Source organism: Pinus tabuliformis, chromosome 6, assembly GCF_031772625.1.
Source record: "Pinus tabuliformis cultivar Carrire ecotype Pingquan chromosome 6, CPIR1, whole genome shotgun sequence".
NCBI lineage: Eukaryota > Viridiplantae > Streptophyta > Pinopsida > Pinales > Pinaceae > Pinus > Pinus tabuliformis.
The window spans coordinates 670,152,278-670,179,264 of NC_142292.1; the positions used below are offsets into that span (position 1 = coordinate 670,152,278).

General features: G+C 41.2%; 1 protein-coding gene across 3 annotated transcripts; it reads right to left on the reverse strand.

The window, feature by feature from the left end:
• Nucleotides 1–279: 279 nt before the first annotated feature.
• Nucleotides 280–26,987, reverse strand: LOC149260409 (protein WHAT'S THIS FACTOR 1 homolog, chloroplastic-like). Of its 3 annotated transcripts, none has more exons than XM_089420656.1 (2): nt 25,102–26,986; nt 280–828 (listed from the first exon to the last, which is right to left on the reverse strand). In XM_089420656.1, the coding sequence occupies exons 1-2, from the start codon at nt 26,541–26,543 to the stop codon at nt 813–815; spliced, it is 1,458 nt and encodes a 485-aa protein (XP_089276782.1). In that variant the 5' UTR covers nt 26,544–26,986; the 3' UTR covers nt 280–812. The 3 variants fall into 3 exon arrangements, with proteins under 3 accessions (XP_089276782.1, XP_089276775.1, XP_089276766.1); XM_089420649.1 differs by lacking the exon at nt 280–828 and adding an exon at nt 1,509–1,607; XM_089420640.1 differs by lacking the exon at nt 280–828 and adding an exon at nt 14,787–15,234 and having other exon boundaries at nt 25,102–26,987.

Sequence of the window (26,987 nt, forward strand, 5' to 3'; positions counted from 1 at the left end):
GCGTTGTAATTTGACATCCAAATGATACACAGATCTGCACTCAGAGTTTTTCCTTTAACTAAAACAGAAACACTGAAACACCAATCAAAGCTTCAAATCTGCATAAACAACAATGCTGAATATAAAACTCAGAAGTGCAAACACCACATACCAAGAGATGAAATCAGCCCTGCAAATATATGAAATCTGATATACACAAACAGCAACATTAATGTAGTGGACAGCAAACTTTATCTTCTCATTCACGCGAGAAAAATACAAAATTGTTCTCAAGGGACTACAATAGCTTCTCACAAGCCTTGGGCACTCTCCCACACTCCATATATGCAAGAATGAAAACCCTAATTAGTGCATCCACCCTCACCCAGTCAAACTTGACAAGAGGGAAGGGCGGTTACAAAACAACTTGCTCACAATTATTAATAGCTACAAAGGTAGTGCCAAAAAATCTCTCCTAGTGGGGTACCCTACCCATGTAAAGTTTGTCATAACTGTGTCATAACTCTGCAAGGGGAATCTGTCAAAATTTGTCATACTCGTGTAAGTATAATCTGTCATAACTGCCATACATGTAAGGAATCTATCATAAGGGTGTAAGGGAATCTCTCCCACATGGCACAACCATGCTACGAGGAATCCGCTCCAACACTGATGTGCCATCCATCATTTAGTGTGCCATCTTCCTGGGAGAACAACTCAGAGCAACTAAAAAATAACACTTCTCCTTTGTAAGGGAGTGCAAGAAAGGTGTTCTACACCAGCTCATAGCTTCTCCCTCAAAATCTTAAACTTCCTCTTTGCTAGAGGTTTTGTCAGAATGTCAGCAACCTGTAAATCAATTGAAACATAGTCAATAACAATCGCTCCTTTCTGTACTATATCTCTCAATGAATGTATCAGATATCTATGTTTGGAGAGGGGAAAATTTTAAGGATGGAAATTTATTTCAATGTATAGGAACCTTCGCGAATCCTACTACTCCTTATATGGAAACTATAAAATTTGTGGTGATATTTTTATTTTTATTTTTAAAAAGCAAATTTTATAGGATTTTATATCGTTTTTATGAAATTTTGGCGATTTTTTAGATAAACATTTTTTATTCTATAGAACTTGGGCTAATCATTTTTAGAAAAATGGAAATTACCGAAATTTTTTTTGGGAAAAAGCATGGAAAATTAGCCCCCATAAATTTTTCACTAGTTTGGAGTAATCATGAAACACTCAATTCTTAGAGAGCCTGATGTAACTCCAATTGTCACAATACAAAACAGTGAGCTCCAACATCTGATCAGTTAACTCTTTAATCAAATGACCTCACAACAAGCAAACTACTATACACTCTACTTCATCTGAACTAAACACAATTGCCAACAGCTTCCTGGTTATGATCCCTAATCCCAACCTGAAGCAGTAACCTAAAGTACTCTTCCTCGTGCTTGTATCTCCTGTCCAATCTAAACTTACAAATTCATGTAAGAGTAACTATCCATCTCTCATGTACATCATGCCATAATGAGCTGTACCCTTCAAATATCTAAGCACTTGCTTGGCATCTTTACAATGAGTCTATCAGGGTTCAACCATGAACTGGATCAAGGTATTCACTGCAAAACAAACATCAGGCTCAGTATTTAGAAGATACATAAGTGAACCAAATAATTGCATATAAAAAGATAGATCTACCAAATCAAAACTTGAATTGGCAAATAACTTCAAATTTGGCACTACAGGAGTGATGAAGGTTTGCAGCCTACCATCTCTTCAAAATCTCCATTGTGAACTTCCCTTACCTAAAGCTTCACTTGCACCTTTCCAAACATCTAAACCCAAAAATAATCCATAAGCCTAACGTCCTTCGTGTTATATTTGCTTCCCAACTTTTTATTGCACCATGCAGTGAGCTGCTCATAAATACCTATAAGAATTAGATCATCTACGTAAAGGACCAAAAAAATCAAATTACATTTATCTTATAAATTATAAAGATTCAGTTATTTGCAGCCTTAGTGAAGCTCGACTTCTAAGTACTCATCAATCCTTGTGTACCATGCACATGGTGCATGCTTAAGCCCATAAAGGACCTCATCCAAGTTGCACACATGGGTATCTAGCCTATGTACCTCAAAGCCTCTCAGCTGATTATGGATACTTACTCTTCAATCAAGGCATTCAAAAAGAATTCTTTACATCCATCTACTATAAAGGCCAAACAAAATTGATGCAGCAGACATGATGACTTCAATAGAAGTATACATTGCAACTGGAGCAAAAGTCTCTTCATGGTTAACTCTTTTCTGGGAGAAACCTCTGGCTATGAATCTGCATTTCTACTTCTCCATACTCCCATCTGTTGTATGCTTAATCTTGAATAGTGATCCAGAATCTAATCTCCCATACAGCACTCATCAAGATGGAGTTATCCTCCTCAACCATGGCATCATGCCATACCTACCCTACATTAGCCTCCTAAAAGCTAGAAGGTTCTGCGTCAATTATAGAAGACATCAGTGGAACATCAGAAGGATATATTCTAGGTGGATGACTTACCCGAAAAGTAGATCTCAGTGCTCCTATTTCCACTGTTTTCTCCAATGTTTGAGTAAGCCATCTTGACTTTTTAGCTGAATATGAGGTAATAACCCCTCTCCAGTGAACTGGGATCTTCTTGGTCTAAATCTCAGTTGAATGACCATGTTGGTCTAAATCTCAGTTGAATGACCATGTTGATCTAAATCTGAGTTTCATTTACCCCCTGGATCAGACATTGGATCAACCACTTTCTCAACTTCCACAATCTCTGATGGAGGCTCCTGAGAACTTGAGACCCATCCATCCTCATCAAAATTTAAGTACCATCCATCCTCATCAAAGTTACATCATTGCTTATGACTGACTTCTGCTATGCTGGAATGCAGATCCGGTCAGCCTTGGGCACCCAACAAAAATACTCTTAATACTTGAGGGTTCAAACTTAGTTCTCTTCTTGTCAAGCATATGAATATAAAAAGGACAACCAAAAACAGGAAAGTGAGATACTAGTGGTTCCTCACCAGCATAGGCTTCTTCTGCTGTCTTGTCCTTTAATGCCCTATGAGAACATCAATTCAGAATGTACACATTTATATTGCACATCTTTTCCCAAAGACACATCGGAAAATCCGAGTCATGGATCATAAGCTTGGCTTTCTATATAGACTAATTCTTCTTCTCTACATCACCATTCTATTGTGGGTTATAAGGCACTATCAGTAGCCTCTTGACTCTTTCTCCCTTGCAATGCATCAAAGTCCTTGGAAGTGTACTCTCCTCCATTGTCAGACCTCAACACTATGATCCTTTTACCTATCTGATTCTTTACAAGAGCTTTAAACTCTTGAAACCCACTTAAGATTCCATCCTCAGTCTCCATAAATAATTGTAAATGGTAGGCCTATGGCCTGTCCATCTCATCAACACAGATCCTCTACAGAAATAAACAAATTTCTCTATTCTTGGTGCAATTCTGAGTGAAAAAATATCTGCTGTTAATCATCAACAATCATACAAAAATGGCTATGTTTCTGAGATCTGTTTCCAAGCTTGGGCTACTTGCTAACATTGCCAAGACCAACGCTCTAGTGAAAATGCAAAGGCACTTTACCAACAAAACAGAACTCCACAAGCTTCCAGCATTTCTTCCACCTATAAATCAACACATCACTCATGCACATCCACTATAACTTCAGGCAATTAATCAATTAGAAATCTTCCCAAAGAATAAAAAAAGGTTAACTCTCTTCTCTGCCCATACAAGCATATGTATGTGCTCCAGCAGATTAGCACTCTGTTATTTGAATGTGCCCATTGAAGATGGCCTTGATCGCGATTTCACTGGTTGTATATATCTGGAACAGCACCCAACAATGTCGTTGATTCACATGATACAATGAATCTAAATCTATTGACTAAATAGCGTGCACTCCCAAATCTGTTAAATAACAAGATTCATGCACAGAATTGGCTATAAGGACTTGCTTGGTTGTAGCAAGCTGTCACTCAAACCATCAAGCCAATATAAATCTGAACCCTTTTCCAATACAACCAGACAATAAAATAACCCCATAGATTGAACCCAAACATATGGCTGTAAGATATGGTACACACAGCAATTAAATCAAAGAGGATCACTAACATCCAGCATAAATTCACATGGGGATTTACATTGGACTTTCAAAAAACAGTTCTAGCATCCATATCAATGAACCAACAACATGAGAATGCTGCCCTTGTACAGGTTCCAATTTCATGGTAACAGCAACAGAGCAAGGAAACAATTGGGAATAGATGCCAATCAATGAATCAATTAGCTGTGATATCAATCTGTGGGTGCATCCAGCAATTCAACAAACTCACTCGGAGGAAACCCAGGCAGTGGCCATAGATTCACAGGAGTGCTGTAGAATGTGATTACTCACACCAGCAAACAGAGCTAATGAGAAATAGTGATGTGGGAATGCAAATGAACTGGTTCTGAGACAATTACAATTGGGTATCATTCCAGTGCTGCAACAACTCAATCACTGTGCTGTTATATGTGAATTAAACAGTGCACAGATTATGATTGTCCTTTATACCAGCAATTAATTAATATATTCAAAACCAAGCAAGCACACGGCCATTCATCAACTGCATAGAATTTAAACACCACGATGTTGAAATTTCTAAGTCTGACACATTAGAAATTCCTACTGCGTTATCTAGTTTATTTCACCTACCTGTTTATTCCATTAACAAGTTATTTATACATATAACTACCGAAAATAAACACAAATGCAGCCTTAACTCATATACAGATCAGCAACTAAAATACTAGACAAACACAGAAGGGACACCATTATTTTTGGACAATTGTCCCCGGAAAAACCCAATGCAGGAAAACCAATGTAGCAGTTCTGAGGGTTTTATTATTATGCAGATTTCTTGAGTACAACTAGGGTGCCGAACTAGCTCACCCAACAGAGATTTTTACACAGCAGTAATACCTCTTCTCGGAGACAAATATTCAGCTTCTCAGCACTAGTCTGCCCCACGAAAATCCTTCTGGCGCTTCTCCAAGGCTCTACGTCAGCCCTGCTAGCCTTTGCGTAGCTCTGGAACCCTTTGCGTCAGCCTTGCTAGCCTCTGCGTAGCTCTGGAACCCTTTGCGTCAGCCTTCTGCCCCTATGTGTCAGCGCTCTAGCCTTCTGCGTCACCCACGCGGGTCCCTCAACTTTTGCGCAATCTCTAGCTGCCTCTGTGTGGCTCCTGCTACCTCTGCGTAGTTTTGGCTGCCTCTGCATCAGCCTCTTCAGTCACTACGCTAACCCTCAGGCACTATCTTTGCCTCTCTGTTATGTACTCACTGCCCCTCGCTGCAACAGATCACTTGTTCGAATTTTCTCAGCAAACCCCGCTCCAAAAAATCGAACTGACTGATCAATCTTGGTGTATCTCCAACTGACCCTCAAGCCTCCTCTTATACTTTTCATGTTGAGTCTTCAACGGCCGAGATTAAGTCTCTAATCAACAGCTAAGATTAGATTTGGCTTGATCCATGTCATTTAGAACATTCTCACTCAGTTTTATATTAATACCCATTAATATTTTAATTTTCCTAAGTTTAGACTTAGGAACCCCGTTAAAATATTAATTATTTTAATATTTCTCTAACCCAGTGGAATTTCCCCAAACCATTTCTGGGTCTTGGAGATCTCATGTGTTTTAGCCGCTCCACCAATTTTCATGCCTAGAGCACATTCAATGCTACCACAAATCAACACTCCCTCTTAGCGAGGAATGTGCTCTAGTAATGCTCCACCACTGAACATTACACTAATCCTTTTGCACCGGTACCTGTGTTGATGCTTGGCCTGCTGCCCAACATCCACTGCACTGCTGCTTCCTGTACTGCTGCCCATGGCTCTGCCACTGCCACTACTACATCTGTACTGCAGCTCCCTCTCAACATGTTGCATCATGTTGCCCATAGCACTACCACTACTAACTGTTGCACTGCAACTCAGTTACCAAGAAGTAACTGATCTACCCAACTACTGACATCCTTGTTAGTCCGAAAACCTCCTGATGCTGAAGCTACCTCTGCTGCTATCATGTGCTCCCTCTGTTGCCTTTGCGCTGCTGCAAACACCTTTGTGCCTCTCGCATTGCTGCAACCTCCTTTGTGCCTCTCGCATTGCTGCAACCCCCACTACGCTGCTACAGACCTCTGCACTCTAGCACTGCCTTGTCGCTCCATCGCATCTTGCTTCTACTGACATCCGTCATCCTGCTACTGTCATTCGGGGCTCCCGTAGCCGGATATGATCCAAGAGTTTGGGTACCTCAAGGATCCTACCCCTACATCTTCTGTAGTCCTCCTGACTACAGCTCGATGTCACCCCACCTCTTCTCTAGAGGTGCATGAGCACTCATGGCACAGTGGTCATCAGTCTCAAATTCTTTCTCCGCCTTGGCCAGAACTTCCTTGGAGAAGGAAGCCTCTCCCTTGTTCTTCTTCCTGGACACTGGGTTGCATAATGACCCAACTCCCCACAATGGATGCACTTCACCTTGGAGATGTTCTTCTTCTTCCTCTTCCCCTGCTGTCCCGCAGATGCCAGAGCCGCATCCTCCTCCTCCTCTTTCTTGATTCGACCTCCCTTGCTGCTACTTCCTACCTTGGTCAGCTGTCTGATCTCTTCGTGGCGAAGAGCTGCCCACATCTCTTCCCATCTTGGAAGAGTAGCTCTGCCCAAAATACCTTGGACAAATGTCTCCCACTCCTCGAAGACTGCATTCAGCGCGGTCCTCACCATGAGCTCCTGATCCGGCATGGCCTTATGGAAGTAAGTTGGTCCCGAATCTCCTGCAATCTGAGGAGGTATGGATCTATCTGCTCCCCCTTCTGCATCTGATATGGCCACAGCTGATTCTCCAATAGCATCTTCCTCTGCATGGAAGTGCCCTGATACAATGTCGTCAAAGTATCCCACATCTCCTTTGCTGTGTTCTTTTCGGCAATATGTGGTATGACATGATCCTTGACCCCATCAAGGATTATGCACTTTTCCCTCGCCATTGCATCCTCATACTTCTCATTATTAGTTGGATCTACTGGGATAGCCACAGTTCTTAAGGCGAAGCCTTTGATGTGATGTCTATCCAGCACTGACAAGATCCTAGCCTTCCAGATGACAAAGTTGGAAGCCCCGTCCAACTTGTCCTAATCCCTCAATTCATTCACTGCCATCTCCACTCTTCTTCTGAACTCCCTCTGAGTCTCGACTTCCCTCCTAGAAGTCCTCCCGCCAATTGTCGAACCGCTCCTCTCCAATCCTCTTTGCAAATGCAACTCGGATCTAGATTTCTTGGCTAGAAATCTGTCAAGGCAGCGACTCCCTCTACCTTGGTTCTGTCTCGTTAGGTACTGTTCTACTCCGACAAAAACAGCACCCCACCAGCTCCACAATTTGCCCATGGCTCCCTAGGCCCTGGCAACTAAAGAAACTAAGCCTTCCAACTCTGCGCAATCCCGGCAAAGGCTGAATCACTCCTCTAGCCAACAACATCAAGCCTACCTAGCTAAGTAGGATGACGTGGCTCTTCGTGAGCCTCTTCTGCCTCTCTCTACCTCTACGCTGGCCCTCTCTCTAGCTCGAAACGATGATGCAGGCCCTTTGCATTACTCCTCTGCTGCCTTCTGCTTAGGAGCAGCTCTGTCTCTCGGGATAGCTGCTGCTGCTGCAAATTTCTGATATTGTTGGTGCCTTCAGTTTTCCTGTGATCTGCAACCCTCTGATACCATGTTGAAATTTCCAAGTCTAACACGTTAGAAATCCCTACTGCATTATTTGGTTTATTTCACCTACTTGTTTATTCCATTAACAAGTTATTTATACATATAAATACTGAAAATAAACACAAATCCAGCCTTAACTCATATACAGATCAGCAACTGAAATACTAGACAAACACATAAGGGACACTGTTATTTTTGGACAATCGTCCCCGGAAAAACTGAATACGGGAAAACCGGTGCAATAGTTCTGAGGATTTTATTATTATGCGGATTTCTTGAGTACAACTAGGGTGTCGAATTGGCTCACCCAACAAAGATTTTTACACGGTAGTAATACCTCTTCTTGGAGACAGATATTCAACTTCTCAGCACTAGTCTGCCCCACGAAAATCCTTTTGGCCCTTCTCCAAGGCTCTGCGTGATCCCTGCTAGCCTCTACATAGCTCTGGAACCCTCTGCGTCAGCCTTCTGCCTCTCCGTTTCAGCCCTCTGGCCTTCTGCATCACCCACGCAGGCGCCTCAGCCTCTACGCAGTCTCTAGCTACCTATGCATATCTTTGGCTGCCTCTGCGTCAGCCTCTTCAGTCACTGCGCTAACCCTCAGGCACTATCTCTGCCTCTCTACTATGTACTCACTGCCCCTCACTGTAACAGAGCACTTGTTCGAATTTTCTCAGCAAACCCCGCTCCAAAAAATCGAACTCACTGATCAATCTTGGTGTATCTCCAACTGACCCTCAAGCCTCCTCTTATACTTTTCCTGTTGAGTCTTCAACGACCAAGATTAAGTCTCTAATCAACAGCTAAGATTAGATTTGGCTTGATCCATGTCATTTAGAACATTCTCACCCATTTTTATATTAATACCCATTAATATTTTAATTTTCCTAAGTTTAGACTTAGGAACCCCGTTAAAATATTAATTATTTTAATATCTCTCTAACCGAGTGGAATTTCCCCAAACCATTTCTGGGTCTTGGAGATCTCATGTGCTTAAGCCTCTCCACCAATTTTCATGGCTAGAGCACATCCGATGCTACCACAAATCAACACTCCCTCTTAGCAAAGAATGTGCTCTAGTAATGCTCCACCACTGAACATCACACTAATCCTTCCGCACCGGTACCTGTGTTGATGCTTGGCCTGCTGCCCAACATCCACTACACTGTTGCTTCTTGTACTGCTGCCCATGGCTCTGCCACTACCACTGCTACATCTGTACTGTAGCTCCCTCTCAACACGCTGCATCATGCTGCCCATAGCACTACCACTACTAACTGCTACACTGCAACTCAGTTACCGAGATGTAACTGATCTACCCAACTACTGACATCTTTGTCAGTCCGGAAGCCTCCTGATGCTGAATCTACCTCTGTTGCTATCTTGTGCTCCCTTTGTTGCCTTTGCGCTACTGCAAACACCTATATGCCTCTCACACTGCTACAACCTCCTCTGTGCCTCTCGCACTGTTGCAACCCCCACTGCATTGTTACAGACCTCTGCACTCTAGCACTGCGTTGTCACTCCATTGCATCTTGCTTCTATCAACATTCTTCATCATGCTGCTGTCATTCGAAGCTCCCGTAGCCGAATATGATCCAAGAGTTTGGGTACCTCAAGGATCCTACCCCTACATCTTCTGTAATCCTCCGGACTACAGCTCGATGTCACCCCACCTCTTCTATAGAGGTGCACGAGCACTCATGGCACAGTCGTCATCAGCCTCGTCTTCTTTCTCCGCCTTAGCTGGAGTTGCCTTGGAGAAGGAAGCCTCTCCCTTGTTCTTCTTCCTGGGACACTGGGTTGCATAATGACCCAGCTCCCCACAATGGAAGCACTTCACCTTGGAGATGTTTGTCTTCTTCCTCTATTGTCCCGCAGATGCCAGCGCTGCATCCTCTTGCTCCTCTTTCTTGATCTGACCTCCCTAGTTGCTACTTCCCGCCTTGGTCAGCCGTCTGATCTCTTCGTGGCGAAGCGCTGCCCACATCTCTTCTCATCTTGGAAGAGTAGCTCCACCCAAAATGCCTTGGACAAATGCCTCCCACTACTTGGAGACTGCATTCGGGGCGGTCCTCACCATGAACTCCTAATTCGGCATGGCCCCTATGGAAGTAAGTTGGTCCCGAATCTCCTACAATCTGAGGAGGTATAGATCTATCTGCTCCCCCTTCTGCATCTGATACGACCGCAGTTGATTCTCCAATAGCATCTTCCGCTGCATGGAAATTCCCTAATACAATGTCGTCAAAGTATCCCACATCTCCTTTGTCGTGTTCTTTTCGACAATATGTGGTACGACATGATCCTTGAACCCATCAAGGATTATGCACTTTTCCCTCGCCATTGCATCCTCATACTTCTCATTATTAGCTGGGTCTACTAGGATAGCCATGGTTCTCAAGGCAAAGCCCTTGATGCGATGTCTATCCAGCACTGACAAGATCCTAGCCTTCCAGATGACAAAGTTGGAAGCCCCGTCCAACCTATCTTGATCCCTCAATCCGTTCACTGCCATCTCCGCTCTTCTTCTGAACTCCCTCTGAGTCTCGACTTCCCTCCTGGAAGTCCTCCCGCCGACTGTCGAACCGCTCCTCTCCAATCCTCTTTGCAGCTGCAACTCAAATCTGGATTTCTTTGCTAGAAATTCATCAAGGCAGCGACTCCCTCTACATCTGTTCTATCCCGTTAGGTATTGTTCTGCTCCGACAGAAACAGAACCCCACCAACCCCACAATCTGCCCACGGCTCCCTAGGCCCCGGCAATCAAAGAAACTGAGCCTTCCAGCACTACGCAATCTCGGCAAATGCTGAATCATCATTTGGCCAACTGCGTCAAGCCTACCTGGCTAATTAGGATGATGTGGCTATTCGTGAGCCTCTTCTGCCTCTGCGCTGGCCCTCTCTCTGGCTCGAAATGATGACGCAGGCCCTCTGCATCACTCCTCTATTGCCTTTTGCTTAGGAGCAGCTATGTCTCTCGAGACAGCTGCTACTGCTGCAAATTTTTTATATTGTTGGTGCCTTCAATTTTCCTGTGATCTGCAAACTTCTGATACCATATTGAAATTTCTATGTCTGACACGTTAGAAATCCCTACTGCATTATCTAGTTTATTTCACCTACTTGTTTATTCCATTAACAAGTTATTTATACATATAAATAATGAAAATAAACACAAGTGTAGCCTTAACTCATATATAGATCAGCAACTGAAATACTAGACAAACACACAAGGGACACCGTTATTTTTGGACAATCGTCCCTGGAAAAACCCAACGCGGGAAAATTGGTGCAACAGTTTTGAGGGTTTTATTATTATGCAGATTTCTTGAGTACAACTAGGGTGCCGAATTGGCTCACCCAACAGAGATTTTTACATGACAATAATACCTCTTCTCGGAGACAAATATTCAACTTCTCAGCACTAGTCTGCCCCACAAAAATCCTTTCAGCACTTCTCCAAGGCTCTGCGTCAGCCCTGCTAGCCTTTGCGTAGCTCTGGAACCCTCTGCATCAGCGTTCTGCCTCTCTACATCAGCCCTCTGGCCTTCTACCTCACCCACACATGCCCCTCAGCCTTTGCACAGTCTCTAGCTGCTTCTGTGTAGCTCTGGCTGCCTCTGCGTTAGCCTCTTCAGTGACTGCGCTGACCCTCAGGCACTATCTCTGCTTCTCTGTTATGTACTCATTGCCCCTCGTTGCAACAGATTACTTGTTCGAATTTTCTCAGCAAACCCCGCTCCAGAAAATCGAACTGACTAATCAATCTTGGTGTATCTCCAACTGACCCTCAAGCCTCCTCTTATTATTTCCCTGTTGAGTCTTAAACGGCCGAGATTAAGTCTCTAATCAACGGCCAAGATTAGATTTGGCTTGATCCATGTCATTTAGAACATTCTCACCCAGTTTTATATTAATACCCATTAATATTTTAATTTTCCTAAGTTTAGACTTAGGAACCCCATTAAAATATTAATTATTTTAATATCTCTCTAATCGGGTGGAATTTTCCCCAAACCATTTCTGGGTCTTGGAGATCTTTGTGCTTTAGCCTCTCCACCAATTTTCATGGCTACAACACATCCGATGCTACCACAAATCAACACACGAACCAACAAAGAGTGTTTTACCCTGAAAACCCAAATGGAAAAACCAGCATCAATGAGATTTGATTATTGCTTAGAGGATTATTACAAGGTTGACCTATGCACTCTAACATGATATTCGGACACATTCATACACACTAGCAGTCTTGTCTTTTGCAGATGGATTTGGCTCATGGGCGATCTTCTACTCATGCATGGACAGGCTCAATGGCTTCTTCATCCCTCGATCTTCCAGCAAGAGTACCATTTCTTGAGGCTTCTTCATCCCTCTGTCTTCAACCAAGAGTGCCATTTCTTGAAAAACCTCAAGAGTGCCATATGTGATATTGTGCATATTTGTGCTACTTGTAGATGAATACTAAACTATTATGAAGTTTGGAAATGCCATCCTCATCATTAGTATCATCCTAAAACAATTAATTACAATCAATGTCACACGGTTAGCCAAGCTTGAACCTTGAGGTTCAAAGTTCAGCAAACCTCAAAACAAATTTGACTTACGTTTGGTTTAGGTGTTCGATTCAACCTCATTGTCTCTTAATAAATAAATTTCAACATGATTCTAAATGGTGACAAAAGGAAATGCAATAAAAATGTGCCCTCAGACGTCCAAACAGTGATCAAATGTGCCCTTCATGACCCATCTAGCGTATATGACTATGGGTTTCTAAATGGAGGTCAAATGAAATGCAATGAAATGTGCTCTCGAATCCCCAGATAGCCATCAAATATTCCCTTCGTGACTTGTTTAGTGTATATGACTATGGATTCTTAAATGGTGATTGAACAAAACACAATGAAATGTGTCCTCGAACCTCCATGCAACCGTCAAATGTGCCCTTTGAGCCATCCGACGTATATGACTATAGATGATGTGGTTGTCAAGCTAGATAAGCCACCAATTGCCAATCATCGCCATTGTATTAAGTCACCAATTCTCAATTGCAATTTGAATAAAAGATACATTAAGTTTCAACTATGCTAATAAATTATAATTACATCTAAATTTTATTATATAAATATAAAATTTATCGCTTAAATTTTGTATATCGACATAAAATTATATATTACTTTATATAATAATATACTATTTATAGATTTTTTATATTATTATAAGTACGAATTTTGTTGAAAAAGATATTGCATAAATTATAATTACATCTAAATTTTATTATATAAAAATATAATTTATCACTTAAATTTTGCATATGGACATAAAATTATATATTACTTTATATAATATATATAATATTATTTATAGATTTTTTATATTATTATAAATATGAATTTTGTCGTAAAAGATATATTAAATGAAAAATGTATATTGTCGAACATAATGGCAAACCTCATCTGAACTTTATCAAAAAATTCAAATTTGAATCGAATCTAATCATTGTATGATTGTTGAACCAAACCGTGTGACATAGTTGGTGATATTAAAAATTTAAGTAACATTTCCTTTATCTATCTTTTCTATCCTTTTATTTTAAAAACTTTAAGAATTTAATATTACCATTAATTGTTAAAAAATTTGGTCAAACCTACTCAAAAACCACAACCCACAATCATAGTTCAATGCATCCAAGAAGCACTTAAGGAGCATCCTAAAAGCGCCTATGGAGCATGCAAAGAGCGCCTTGGGAGTATCCAGGGACAATCCAAGGAGTGCCTAGGGAATGCTCTCCTTGCTCCAAGAGCATCCCAGGAGAGCCACACACCCTACAATATCAAGGAGCCTCACAGGAAGCTCAGAACAAGCTCCCTGGATGCTCCTAATCAGAGTGTGGTTCCAAGGAAGGAGTGGCCCCTCGGGGAATGCTCCTCATAAAATCGTCCTAACCTGCACTGGAGCACTCAACAAAATCTTAAAATTGCTAAGAAAAATCTCAAGAATTGGGCGAAAACAAAAGTTGAAAATGTGGCAAAAAGGAAATTTGGAAATGCAGCAAAAAGGAAGTTAGAAATTGGGAGGGACTTAGCTACACTGCAGCTAAAACACCTAGAAGGAGACCCCTCATCAGAAATTCTTGAAGACCTTTTCCACAAAGAGAGAGAACGTAAGCTGCTAGCATGGGAAGAGGCACAGTGGTGACAAAAAAGTAAAGTAACATGGTTGGCTGAGGGGAGAAAAATTCAAATTCTTTCACAAGGATACCATAAGCTCAAAGAGCAGTAAATACTATCTGGAAGATTATGAACAGAAAAGGAGAGAATTACACTACCTTCTTAAATATTGTGGAGGCAGTGATGAGACACTATAAAGATATGTACATGGACAAAGGGAGGAGAACATCTGAGCAGCCTCTGAAAGCATTGCTGTAACAATCTAGGGTAATTCTGCCCTAGGGTTTCTGTAGCAAATAAATTTCATTATCTAGTACAACCGTTTAATTTAATTCAATTGTTATATTCTTCAATGATCATTACTATTCCCTTTCAATGTTGCAATAATCTCAACAGAATAACATAACGTTTAACAGTTCAATCCTGATAAACCAATGGCACAGTTAATCTCAGAAGAGCGATGTACCATTCAATAATACGCTAAACTCAACAGTACAGTGTTAATTACACAACGAATCCATACAACAATAAAATTTAAATCAGTAAAACATTTGATCCCTTGCAACAGATACAAGCCACATCTAATAGTGACAGACCAGAGATTAAATTCAACAAACGGAGTACCCTAACCAGTGATCGGATTCGTCCACAGCTAAGAGCCTATGTGAGTTTCGTCGAGACACACTGCCTCAGGTCTGTACTGGAACTCGGCCTGCATATATCATGTTACTGTCTTTCTATACCAATTCCGAGTCTGCAACGATCTTCGGGCCTTCCTGTTACAGTATTTGAGCTACAAAAGTCTTCGGTGTACAGCAAGGATACTGCACATCTAGTACAGGAGGACTTTTCACCGCAGGAGATGTATATGGACTGTACAGAATGCCACAAATTCAGCTTTGGAGGCTTTCCTTTAGCCTCAGAAATTGGATTACCTGCCCAGATCCTAGTTTCAGTGCCACAGATCTTGTCCTTCAATTCATAGAAAACCTCGGCTGCCTTAGGAAATTATGCCAACAGAATATTCGACCTGGTCAGAAATTGGGCATTCACAATTTCGTTCAGCCTTTAAGAGATCTAGTGTGCCTTGCTACCATACGTCACTGCTTCCTGTATGAAGAAACCCTGTGCCAGAACAACTTCAAGAATAAAAGAGAAAACCTTGCTGCCTCCCAAATGATGTTCCTGTGCCAAACAAGGATCAAGAACCAACTAATTTCGTTGCTTCTCCAGATAGTTTTCCTGTGCCAGAACAGAGAGAACAGATAGAATGGTGTGTTGAGAAATATACGGGCAGCAAATTAGGTGATTTCTCACACTTTGATAACTGCTTGTGATATATTTTACTTATCTTAATTAGCTTCTTCTTTAACTTAATTATAATTAGTGTTCTTATCATCAAACAGCTACCAAACCATAAAGAACAATATGACAAGAGGACACAAAATATAGGCGATCAACCAGGGCCAAAACCTCTCCTTGAGAGGAAAACTCCCAAGAATTCTTCTCTTCTCATAGAATCTTCAAATGATGAATTCCAAGACCTAAGACCCTTGACCAAGACCCCTCCAAGACCAAGTCAAACCTTTCCTCCTTGATGAGCTTTCCTTCCAGCAACTTCTGCAATTTCGACCCCCAGAAAATTCTTCTGCAACTTCGACCTCCAGCAGTTTCTTCTGCAGAAACCCTAGGTGGCATGTGTGAGAGAATGATAGTGATTTTGTCCTCCTTCGCTTGAGATGAATCCTTCTCCTTACCAACTCGGCTTGCAAGGGAGACTTCCTTTGACCCAAAACTCGGCTCTCTTTGAGTGACTACAATTCGGTACTTGCTGCTGCAGAAGGATGCCCTAATACACTTTGCACATGAGAGAAAGATGGCCCAGAAACACTCCCAAAGACTCTATTTCTTCTGCTGACTTTCACCTCTTCTTCCTCGCTCCTAGGTCTCTTCTTATCGTGATCAAACTTCTTTGTTGCTGAATCAATGTGTCCTTGAATGAGGCTGAGTGCTCCTATATATAGGCTTCCTTGAGTCCTCTAATAGGCCGACATGTCCTTCTAGATAGGCCGACTTGCTCCTTTGAAGTCTGACTTGATCTTTGCATTATGACGAGGTCTTGGAGGGTCTTTTGACTCAAATAAATTTTCTTTACAATATGTAACATGCCCAAAAGGGTCTTCCATACGTGACAATGACTCTTATGACTTTATAACAAACCTAGAAGCACTCAGTGGGTGTTTGACCTATAAATCAAATAACCTTGAGCATCAAACCCATGCCTCAAGAATAACAATAATAATTTTATTTTTCTCTTTTTCATCAAATACATAAAATCATGATTACATATGTCATTATGAAGACCGAACCTAGTTACATATTTCAACATGGTGTCAACTAGGGTGGAATCTTTCACCACCGAAATTGACAAGGAGAAAGGGGTCTTAAAACCCTCAAAGCTAATGCTCAAGAAACAAATTAATTGATCCACACTTCATGATCTTAACCCTCTTCTATTTATAGATTTTCCATGGGCTCCAACAATGTGAGAAATTGTGTGCAACCCTAATTTGGCCCCAGCCGACCCAATTTTTGCCCAATGTTGCCCCAACATAGGAAAAGTTGGGTTTTTACCCCTTTAACAAGACTATAGCCTACGGGGTTGGATAGGCTATTACGCCATCCATAAGCCCTCAATTTAAAGAGGAAATTACAGTCCCCCCTACCCAAAAAATTGTTTTCCCTCAAGCAATTGCAGACTTGGGTGCTGTAAAATTTGTTCTCTTTCCTGGGTGACATCCTCCTCTGGTAAATTCTTCCATTTAATAAGGTATTCTAGAATTACTCGTCTTCTTAATTTTTTTTCTCGTACAGCCATGATTGTTTCTAGAATCAATTCTAGTTGTCCCTCTTCGTCTAATGGTGGCAATTCGATAGAGATGGTGACCTACTAACCCACAGCCTTCTTGAGACATGACACATGGAAGATGTTATAGATTTTGTTGTCGCTCGGCAATTCTAAATCATACACCACTTCGCCAATCCTTTGGTGGACTTTCTAAGGTCCATAAAACCTTGCTTTCATCTTTTCTACACCGTTTGTCTTAAGTGTAGATTATCTATAGGGATGACTGTAGATTATCTATAGCTCTGCAATCTCAAGAAAACGAGGTCTCCTACCTCAAAACTACGTTCTATACGGTGTTGGTTTGCGTACATCTTTTGCCGGTTTTGAGCAGCCTGCATGTTTTCCTTGAGTAGCCTGAGAATGTCCTGACTCTCCTGTATCCAGTATTTCACACTGGGTGCCTTGTTGTCTCCAAAGGTATTGTCGATAAAGGATGGTACATCATATCCATATAGCACTCTAAAAGGTGTCATCTCAATGGATAAATGATGAGTAGTGTTGTAGCAATGCTCCCCAAGTTACAACCATTTGATCCATACTTTTTGCTGACTCATCACATAATTACGCAAGTACCCTTCAATCCACGTATTCACAATTTTTGTCTGCCCATCTGTTTGTGGGTGATAACTAGTGCTAGGGGTTAATTTTGTCCCTACTAGCCTAAAGAGCTCCTGCTAGAATGCACCCATAAACCTGGTGTCTCGATTACTAACTATATTTTTTGGTAATCCATGGAGTCTGAAGACTTCTTTGAAGAAGAGTTATGTTACTTGTTTGGTCGAATAGTCAGCTGAGATTGCAAAGAAGTGCGCGAATTCCATTATCTATACAACCTTTGCCTTGCGTTTTGGGTAGCCTTGTGATGAAGTCCATTGAGATGCTCTCCCATTTTTGTTCTAGAATTGGTAGAGGTTGGAGAAGACCTGCAGGATGTGTATGCTCGACCTTATTTTGTTGGCATGTCATGCATTCCTTGATGTATTTCATCACATTTTCCTTGAGACCTTTCCATGAAAACTGTTCCCTAATCTGTCGATAGGTTTTGAAGAACCCCTGGTGTCCAACTGATGGGATGTCATGCGTAACCTTCAAAATCTTCTCCTTGAGTGTGGATTCAGGAACCAAGTATATCCTATCTTTATAATAAATAATATCATTGACTATTTTGTACTTGTCATCATGTATGAGTCTGTCGATTAGTGTATAGGCAAATTGATCTTTGGCGTATTCTACCGAGAGGTGAGCCTTCAAGTCTTCTGTAAGTTCCATGAGGGAACATGTTATCGATTTCCTGGAGAGTGCATCGGCCACGATATTCTTCTTTCCCTTCACATACTCAATATCAAAATCATAAGCTTGGACCTTACTTACCCATTTTTGTTGTCATTCATTCAAGTCCTTTCGTTCCAAGAAAGGGCACAGGTTGTTGTGACTTGTCCTGAATACGAACTTGTTCCCCAACAAATATTGTCTAAATTTTGCCAAGGCATGCATGATAGCCAGCATCTCCTTATCATATATGGAGTAAAATCTCTATATATCCTGGAGCTTCCAACTTTCAAATGCAAATAGGATGGCCCTTTTGCATTAAGACAACCCCTATTCCTTCTCCCGACGCATCACATTCTAATACAAAGGATTGACTAAACTCAAGGAGGGTCAAGACTGGACATGAACTCATTACTTCTTTGAGCTTGTTGAACGTTTTGTCTGATTCTTCTGTCCACTTGAATGCTCCCTTCTTTGTCAAATTTGTTAACGGTGCACTTAATTGGGAAAACCCTTTGACAAATCACCGATAATAGCGGCGAATCCTGAAAAATCCTCGTAGCTCAATCAGATCCTTAAGTGTGGGCCAATCCAATATTGCTTGAATCTTCTCTTGATGAACCTGCACTCCCTTTGCACTAATCATATGTCCCAAATAAAGGATTTTCGTCATTCCAAACTCGCATTTTGATGCCCTGGCATAGAGTGACTATTCCTGCATTATGCTGAAAATTTCAACTAGATGCCCCAAGTTATCATCCCATGTCTTGCTATATATCAGAAGGTCGTCAAAGAATACTACTAAGAACTTCCTCAACTGCTTGTTGAAAATATTGTTCATGCAAGACTAGAAAGTGGCGGGAGCATTGGTTAACCCAAATGGCATGACCAGAAACTCAAAGTATCCATAGTGGAACTAGAATGTTGTTTTTGGCACGTCTTGCTCTCGAACTCGAATTTGATGATACCCTGATCATAGGTCAATCTTTGAAAAGTATATTGCCCCATATAGCTCATTTAGTAACTCATTTATCCTGGGAATAAGGTACGCGTTCTTGATGGTTTTTTCGTTGAGAGCTCGGTAATCAATACACATTCTCCACGTGCCATCCATCTTTTTCACCAAAACCACCGATGAGACAAACGAACTAGAGTTGGGTTTGAAACTTTGATGTGTCCCATTGCTAACAATTCCTGCATGGTCTTTTCTATCTTGTCCTTAAATTTCTTTAGGTGTCAATATGGTGTGGTGATTACGGGCTTGGCACCTTCTTCCAACTCTACAGTATGTTCAAATCCTCTTTAGTAGGCAATCATGGGGGAATGTCACCAAATACCTGACCATGCTTGTCCAACACTCGTTGAATGTTTGTTTTGTATTGTGGTTTGCCATTGTTGTGAGTCTTTTGGACCGTAATCCTACATTTTATTGCATATGCTACATCTCCATAACTAAATATGGCCTTCATTCTTCTGGCGGAAACAACCTACGGGCCACCATTTGCCATACCTCTCAAAACTACCTTATTGCCATTTGGTGCTTTAAATTCCATTTCCAATGCTTGGTAGTCCATAGTGTGTTTTCCCAACGAATACAACCATTGAACCCCCAATACCATATTAATATCTGCAAGATCTATTACGTAAAAGTCACTAGTGAAAGTATAATTACCAAGTGTTACACTCAAACCTAGGATCATCCATGTGCAATCCAAGTTGTACCCATCCGCTACTATCACATCAAGGCCTTTGAATTCTTCTGTGGGAAGCCCTCTCTTTGCTACTAATGTTGCATCAATGAAGTTGTGTGTAGCTCCCCCATCAATCAAAGTTGTGATGCGTTGTCCCTTGACGACTCCCCTGACCCTGAAGGTGTAATATCTGGGTGTTCCTGATAGAGTCGCAATCTTAACTTGTGGTCGGGATTTCTTTTCTTCGCGAGGTTTTTCCTCCTCTTTAGCTTCTTCCCATGGTTGTTCTTCCTTGGGATTGCTAGGCTCAGTGGGTTCTTCATTGCTAGGTGTGGGTTCTTCTCCTTCCTCCTCGTCGTCAGAGAGCACTTCAATGTAGTGAATCTTCCCCTTACCTAAGCAGCGATGTCCAAGTTCCCATGGTTCCCTGCAAGTAAAACATAGCTTCTTCCTCCTCAGTTCGATTTAGATCTCCTCATCTAACCTGTCTTTTTTGGGCCAATCACATTGAGAGGGCTTATTTTCCTTATATTTTTGGAGAATGGAGGGCTTGGATGGAGGCTTAGACTTAGTTGTTGCATTTCCCATATCCCGAGTCTTCTTGATAACATCTTGAAGGGTAGCAAGGTTGAATGCCTTGACCCAACCTTGTAGGGGTTTAGCTAATGCCTCTATGAAAAGCATGACTAATCGTTCTTTAGATGTATTTGTCACCATCACCGCGGTTCACTCGAATTCTGCAATAAATTCTTCATGCGATCTAGTTTGTTTGAGTTGTGCCAATTCTTTGAAGCGTATGTCTGAGTTCTTAAGATCAAATCTATTTATCAACCTTTGCATAAAGTCTTCATATGAAGTGATGTTTGTATGCCCCAACGTAACTAGACCATGGTACCACCATTCATGCGCTTCTCCCTCAAGATGTAGAGTGGTGAATTGGATAGCGTCTGCCTTCGACATAGGGTTGAGCCTGAAGTAGGTGTCCAATTTTTGCACCCACGCTCTTGCTGAACATTTAGATGATCCATCAAATGAGGGGAGGGAAAGTTTACTTACCTTGCGTGTGAGCTCAAAATTAGGTTGTCCTCTAGGTCTATTTTTGTATTTGAAGTTGTTCTATTCATTGAAAGTCATGGTTGCTCGTGTGTTTTCTTCTAGTGTTGCATACTCCCGAAAGTATTCATCCAGCAGTCTATTTGGTTCAACAGCTTCTTGGTTTGTCACGGCTTGATTATTTGTGAATTGAGGAAGTAACAGTCGGTGACTCCTTCCGCTGGTTGTCCTGGTGTTAGGGTGTATAGGGGGACCAAGGTTATGATTCTCGCTACCTTCAGTGGTGGTTTTGTTGTTGCCAATGACATTTTGGTTTCCTATGAGATGAGTCAACAGTTGAGTAAGTTGTTGTTGTCCTTGAGCCAATGTCTGCATCAATTGTTGTCCTTGTTGTTGCCCTTGTATTAATGCACCGGTCATTTGCTCTTGCCTCTAGAGTATTGTTGTTAGCATGACGCTAGGATCCTGTGGAACCACCTGTTCTCCTTGACTTGTTCTATCCCCCATGTCTAAACGATGGGTATTTTGTTTTTTCCTTACTATGACGTTGCTTGTATCTTCCGGAAACATATAATGCTCATCTATTCATAGGCTAACAATCTAGGTCAATTCTGCCCTAAGGTTTCTATAGCAAATAAATTCCTTTCTCTAGTATAACAGTTTAAATTAATTCAATTATTATATTCTTCTATGATCATTACTATTCCCTTTCAATGTTGCAGTAATCTCAACAGAATAACGTAATGTTTAACAATTCAATCCTTCCATCAATAATATGATAAACTCGATAGCACAGTGAATCTCAACAGAGAGGTGTACCATTCAATAATACGATAAACTCAACAGTACAGTGTTAATTACCCAACGAATCCATACAACAATACAATTTAAATCAGTACAACATTTGATCCCTCGCAACAAATACAAGCAATATCTAATAGTGATAGACCAGAGATTAAATTCGACAAACAAAGTACCCTAACCAGTGATCAGATTCGTCCACAGCTACGAGCCTATGTGAGTTTCCTCTAGACACACTGCCTCAGGTTTGTACTGGAACTCGGCCTGCGTATGTCATGTTATTGTCTTTCTATACCAATTCTGAGTTTGCAACAATCTTCGGTCCTTCCTGTAATAGAATTCGAGCTAAATAAGTCTTTGGCCTACAGAAAGAATACTGCGCATCTAGTACAGGACTTTTGCATGAGATGTATATGGATTGTCTAGAATGCCCCGAATTCAGCTTCAAAGGGTTTCCTTTAGCCTCAAAACTTGGATTACCTGCCCAAATCATAATTTCGATATCACAGATCTTGTCCTTCAATTCATAGAAAACCTTGATTGTCTTAGGAAATTATGCCATAGAATATTTGACCTGGTCAGAAACTAGGCATTCACAATTTCATTCAACCTTTAAGATATCTAGTGTGCCTTTGCTACCATACGTCATTGCTTCCTGTATGAAAGCCTAAATAAAAGAGAAAACCTCGTTGCCTCCCAAATGATGTTCTGGTGCCAAACAAGGATCAAGAACCACCTAATTTCGCTACTTCTCCAAATAGTTTTTCTGTGCCAAAACAGAGAGGAGATAGAATGGTGTCAACTAGGATGGAATCTTTCACCACCGAAATTGACAAGGAGAAAGCGGTCTTAAAACCCTAAGAGCTAATGCTCAAGAAACAAATGAAGTGATCCACACTTCATGATGCCTCCTTTGATCTCAACCCTCTTATTTTTATAGATTTTCCATGGGCTCCAAGTTCCAACAATGTGAGTTGTATGTGAAAACCCTAATTTGGCCCTAGCCGACCCAATTTTTGCCCAATATTTGCCCCAAACATAGGAAAAATTGGGTTTTTAGTATTTACCCCTTTAACAAGACTATAGTCTACGGGGTTGGATCAATGTTGCGAACATCGACATCGGGATAAAATCGGCAAGGTTCCGGAAAACCAAAAAATCGTAAAAACTTGGCAAACATCGGCAAAATCAAGATACCATCAAAATATTAGTAAAAATCAGCAAACATCGGCTAGGCCAAAAAATCATGATTTCGAGATAAAATCAGGATGTTATAGAGATGTTCGCAACACTGGGTCAGATAGGCTATTTCGTCCTCCATAAGCCCTCAATTTGGAGAGGACATTACAATTGCTGAGTTCAGAGCTGTCACTTTTGAAGAACAAAATCTATTACGTCAACCATAAGCCCTCAATTTGGAGAGGATATTACAATTGCTGAGTTCAGAGCTGTCACTTCCGAAGAACAAAACAATGAAATCATAAAAGCAGTATCGCAGGAGGAATTGGTAAGGGCTTTGAAATAATTTTAGCACTCAAGGACCCCTGGTCTTGATGGTATGCATATAGAATGTTACTTGAGTCTCTGGGACATCCTGGGAGTAGACCTTCCCAAAGCAGTGGAGCAGTCAACAGATCAGGGAAGATTCTCTCCACTTTCAACATAGCCTTCGTCATTAAGATCCCTGGAGATAGAAACCTTATGACCTTTGATTCTTAAAGACCCATTTTGCTATAAAACTGAGCTACAAAATCATTGCAAAGATCTTGGCAAGAAGGCTAAAACTAATCCATTCATCCTTTATCTCTCCAGAGCAGATGCACTTCTTGGAACAAATACAAATTCATGACACTGTTGGGTTGGAAAAGGAGGCACTACACTCTGCAGTCATGAGTAAACTGCCTACCTTCTTAGTCAAAATCAATATGCCAAAGGCATATGAGAGTGTGAATTGGTTGTATCTCCACCTGGCTGGTCATGGTGCATATTGGTTTAGGCAGGACAGGCATACAATGGACAGAGGTTTGTTTCAGCAAAGCCACCTATACGCTTCTAATCAAGGATGCTCCTTCGCCCTTCTTCAACACTGCAAGAGGACTAAAACAGGTTTGCCCTTGTCTCCTCGTTTTCTTGATGGTGACAAGGACTTTAAGCAGGCTGATAAATGCAGGAAATTGTAGTGGCCATATAAAAGGCCTTCAGGCTTGATTGTAGACTGTAAAAGACCATATGGATGTATCATTTTATTCAAATTGAAAAAAATCTTGAATGGAATCAAAGAATTCACAAAAGCCAAAGTCCTGATTCAAGGGTGAACAGAGAAGAGAGCAATAAAGAAAGTGCCCATGCAGTTAATGGGAGCAGGAAGGATATCGTGATTGAAAATGATATCAAAAAGTAGAGAAAGCATGTCTGACCTGAGTCTAGCACAACAATGAGCTCAAATAAATGAAGCAGATATCGTGATTGAAAATGATATCAAAAAGTAGAGAAAGCATCTCTGACCTGAGTCTAGCACAACAATGAGCTCAAAAAAATGAAGTGCGTAAGTTCAAAATGAGTAATGGTGGAAAAAAAAGTGAAGTGAGTTGATCTGCCAGTGCGAAGCAATCCATTAATCTAGACAACTAAGTCACTTGCCCATCACAACAGGTCTTGAACAAAGACTTAAGTTAATACCATTCTTTCCTTGTTATCCTAAATTTTTAGGTCATTTGTAACCGCCTTTTTGAATTGAAAAATGCACCCATAGCATCAGCTAAGATCATGGATATGTGATATATATGCAACCATAAACATTTTGCATTAGATGATGTACGGAAAGTGGTTGAATAAATGAGGTCAGGAAACAAGTCTTGAAATATACAGAAACCAGTCAAAGAACACCTCAAGTAATGTACCTGTAGCAAGCATTGAACCAACCAAAAGACAAAGATTGGAACAAACTGACAGCAGAGGAAGTTCATGAGCATAGTCTCCACATCTGTATCCGGATTGATCAGGATATGGAAGAAGAGTAGTACATTCTTAAAATAACTAGACATTACTTTGCATAATAAGCATGCCAACTCCACCTATCTTGGAAACAGTGATACTGACATCAAGTTGAGACCTTTGTAATAATGCCAATCTTTACGAGATTAATCATTGCCTATAATTTCCTCTTTTGTAGGTGTGAGCACCACGGTTATTATAAGTTTTCATTCAAAAGAAAATGCAGTCATAAATATTCTTTTAGAAACATTTGTTAGGTCACCATTAACTGTGCCCTTTGTATAACTCTTATCCGGTAACTTGTTGATAAGATCATCACTGGAAATTATATGCTATTCTTAGTCTGAGGACCTCTCATCCATAACATTATCAACATCAATGTCATTGTCATACCTAATTATAGTATCAGCATCTCTGTTCCTTGTGGCTGCCAGCTGTATCTCCTTAAGCATTTCTGTTTTTTTTATAGGTTCCTCCTCAGCCTGTTCCTCAAACCCTTTTTCCGCTGAGCACTCATCCCTTGCATTGTCATCAGTGTTAACATTCTCATTCTCATCACTGGTAACGTCAATATCTGTGTTCCTTATGGCTGCCAGTTGCATCTCCTGAAGAATTGCTGCTCTTCTCATCTGTTCTTTCTTGATCTGCTCCTCGTACCCTTCTTTTAAAAGCTGACAGAATTTCTCTTTAATAACAACCAGTGGGTCTCGATCAATCAATTCTGCATTATCATATGCTTCTCGCAAAATTGCTGTTTCGACCCCACCTTTCAAGGACAAATAAAATATCCCTGGGTGCCTCGTAAATATTTTTGGAAAAGCATTTGGGAATCTGAAGTCTTCAAAGAATTTCCCCAAGATTGGAACTGCCATCCTCTTAAGCACGCAAAGTGAAAGAATTTCATGTATAACCGCCACAGTACGCTTCTCCATTTCCGCCGAAGCTGGATCTAGATGTCTGGCATCTAAATAAGGTGATATGTATGGCCGTTCCATCCAACTCCTTGTCCATTCCATCATTTCCTTCTTCAACATCATCCCTGGCGGTAGGCGGACAACAAAAGCAGGATTGGGAGGCGAGCCATTCTTTCGGGACTCTTCATGCGCTCTCCTTTCTATGGAAGACAAGGGAACAGTAGCATCCGGAGACACAAGTTCCAAGTAAGAAGAATTATCACCGGGTGTGCCAACAACACGGAACAGATTGGTATACCTGGGCACTAAACTTGACATGAAATCATCAGGAAAGCCAAAGTCTCTCTTTACATGGACAAGCTTCTCGGCACTGATTCTCTTATCGTTGGACATCATCAGTAGCCTCTTCAACTTGTCTACCAGCAGAAATTCATTATCTTCCTTAATTTTCTTCTCATCCTCAAGGAAACAAGCCAAGCGATCACTCGGCCGCAAAAATTTCACAGGCTGGGTTTTAGGTTTAATTCTATCCATGTAGATATCGAACAGCCCAGGGTTCTTCTTTAAGAAGGTGGTGACCTTAACAGGTAAACGCAACCTCTCCCTCCTCTTCTCCAGGTATCTGAGAGGAATTACCTGCCCAGGCTCTTTAAGTACTTCTCTGACAACTTTAATGCAAAGCTTCCATCTTTTATCATTCTCCATTACATCATCCATTCTATTATCCTTCCTCCATTTTACCTTGAGGGATGACACGGATGGCCCCTGACTACAAGTTTGGATGGCTGGCCAGTTCATAGCCGGACCAGATAACTGGGTTTTACTCGTTTCTGAGGCAGCCATTGGCAGTTTGGGGCTTCTGCATCTGTTGAAGGTCGATTTTGTCGCAAATGTTCTACATAATATTTGTTTTACGGCCATGGTTGACACCCAGATTCAATTATGGATGCAGAACTGTGGGATTTATCTCCAGTTTCGTACGGTCATTAACTCATTACAAGACAATATAAACATTTTGTTTCGATACACAATTGGAAACTAGAAAACCATGTACCTTGAAGAAACGAACAGCAGGAGTTCGCCGGAGCATGTCTGGAGATCTAGCATGCCGTTTGCGGTGAAGTTAGATGATTGGAGTACCCATCAAGTCTTTCGATAGATGAGCAGTTCAGAGTGAAATCACATTGTGTGAAGGTTTTGGTGTGGGTGCAAGTAAGGGCGCATAAATTTGATAAAATCTAAATCAGTTGGAGGAAGGGAAATTAGGTATCATAAGTTGAACGATGTATACTTTGAGAGCAAAGAGTGTCAGGATGGGTGTAGATGTTTGGGATCAAGTTTTTTTCATTGAACGTGTTCAGAAAC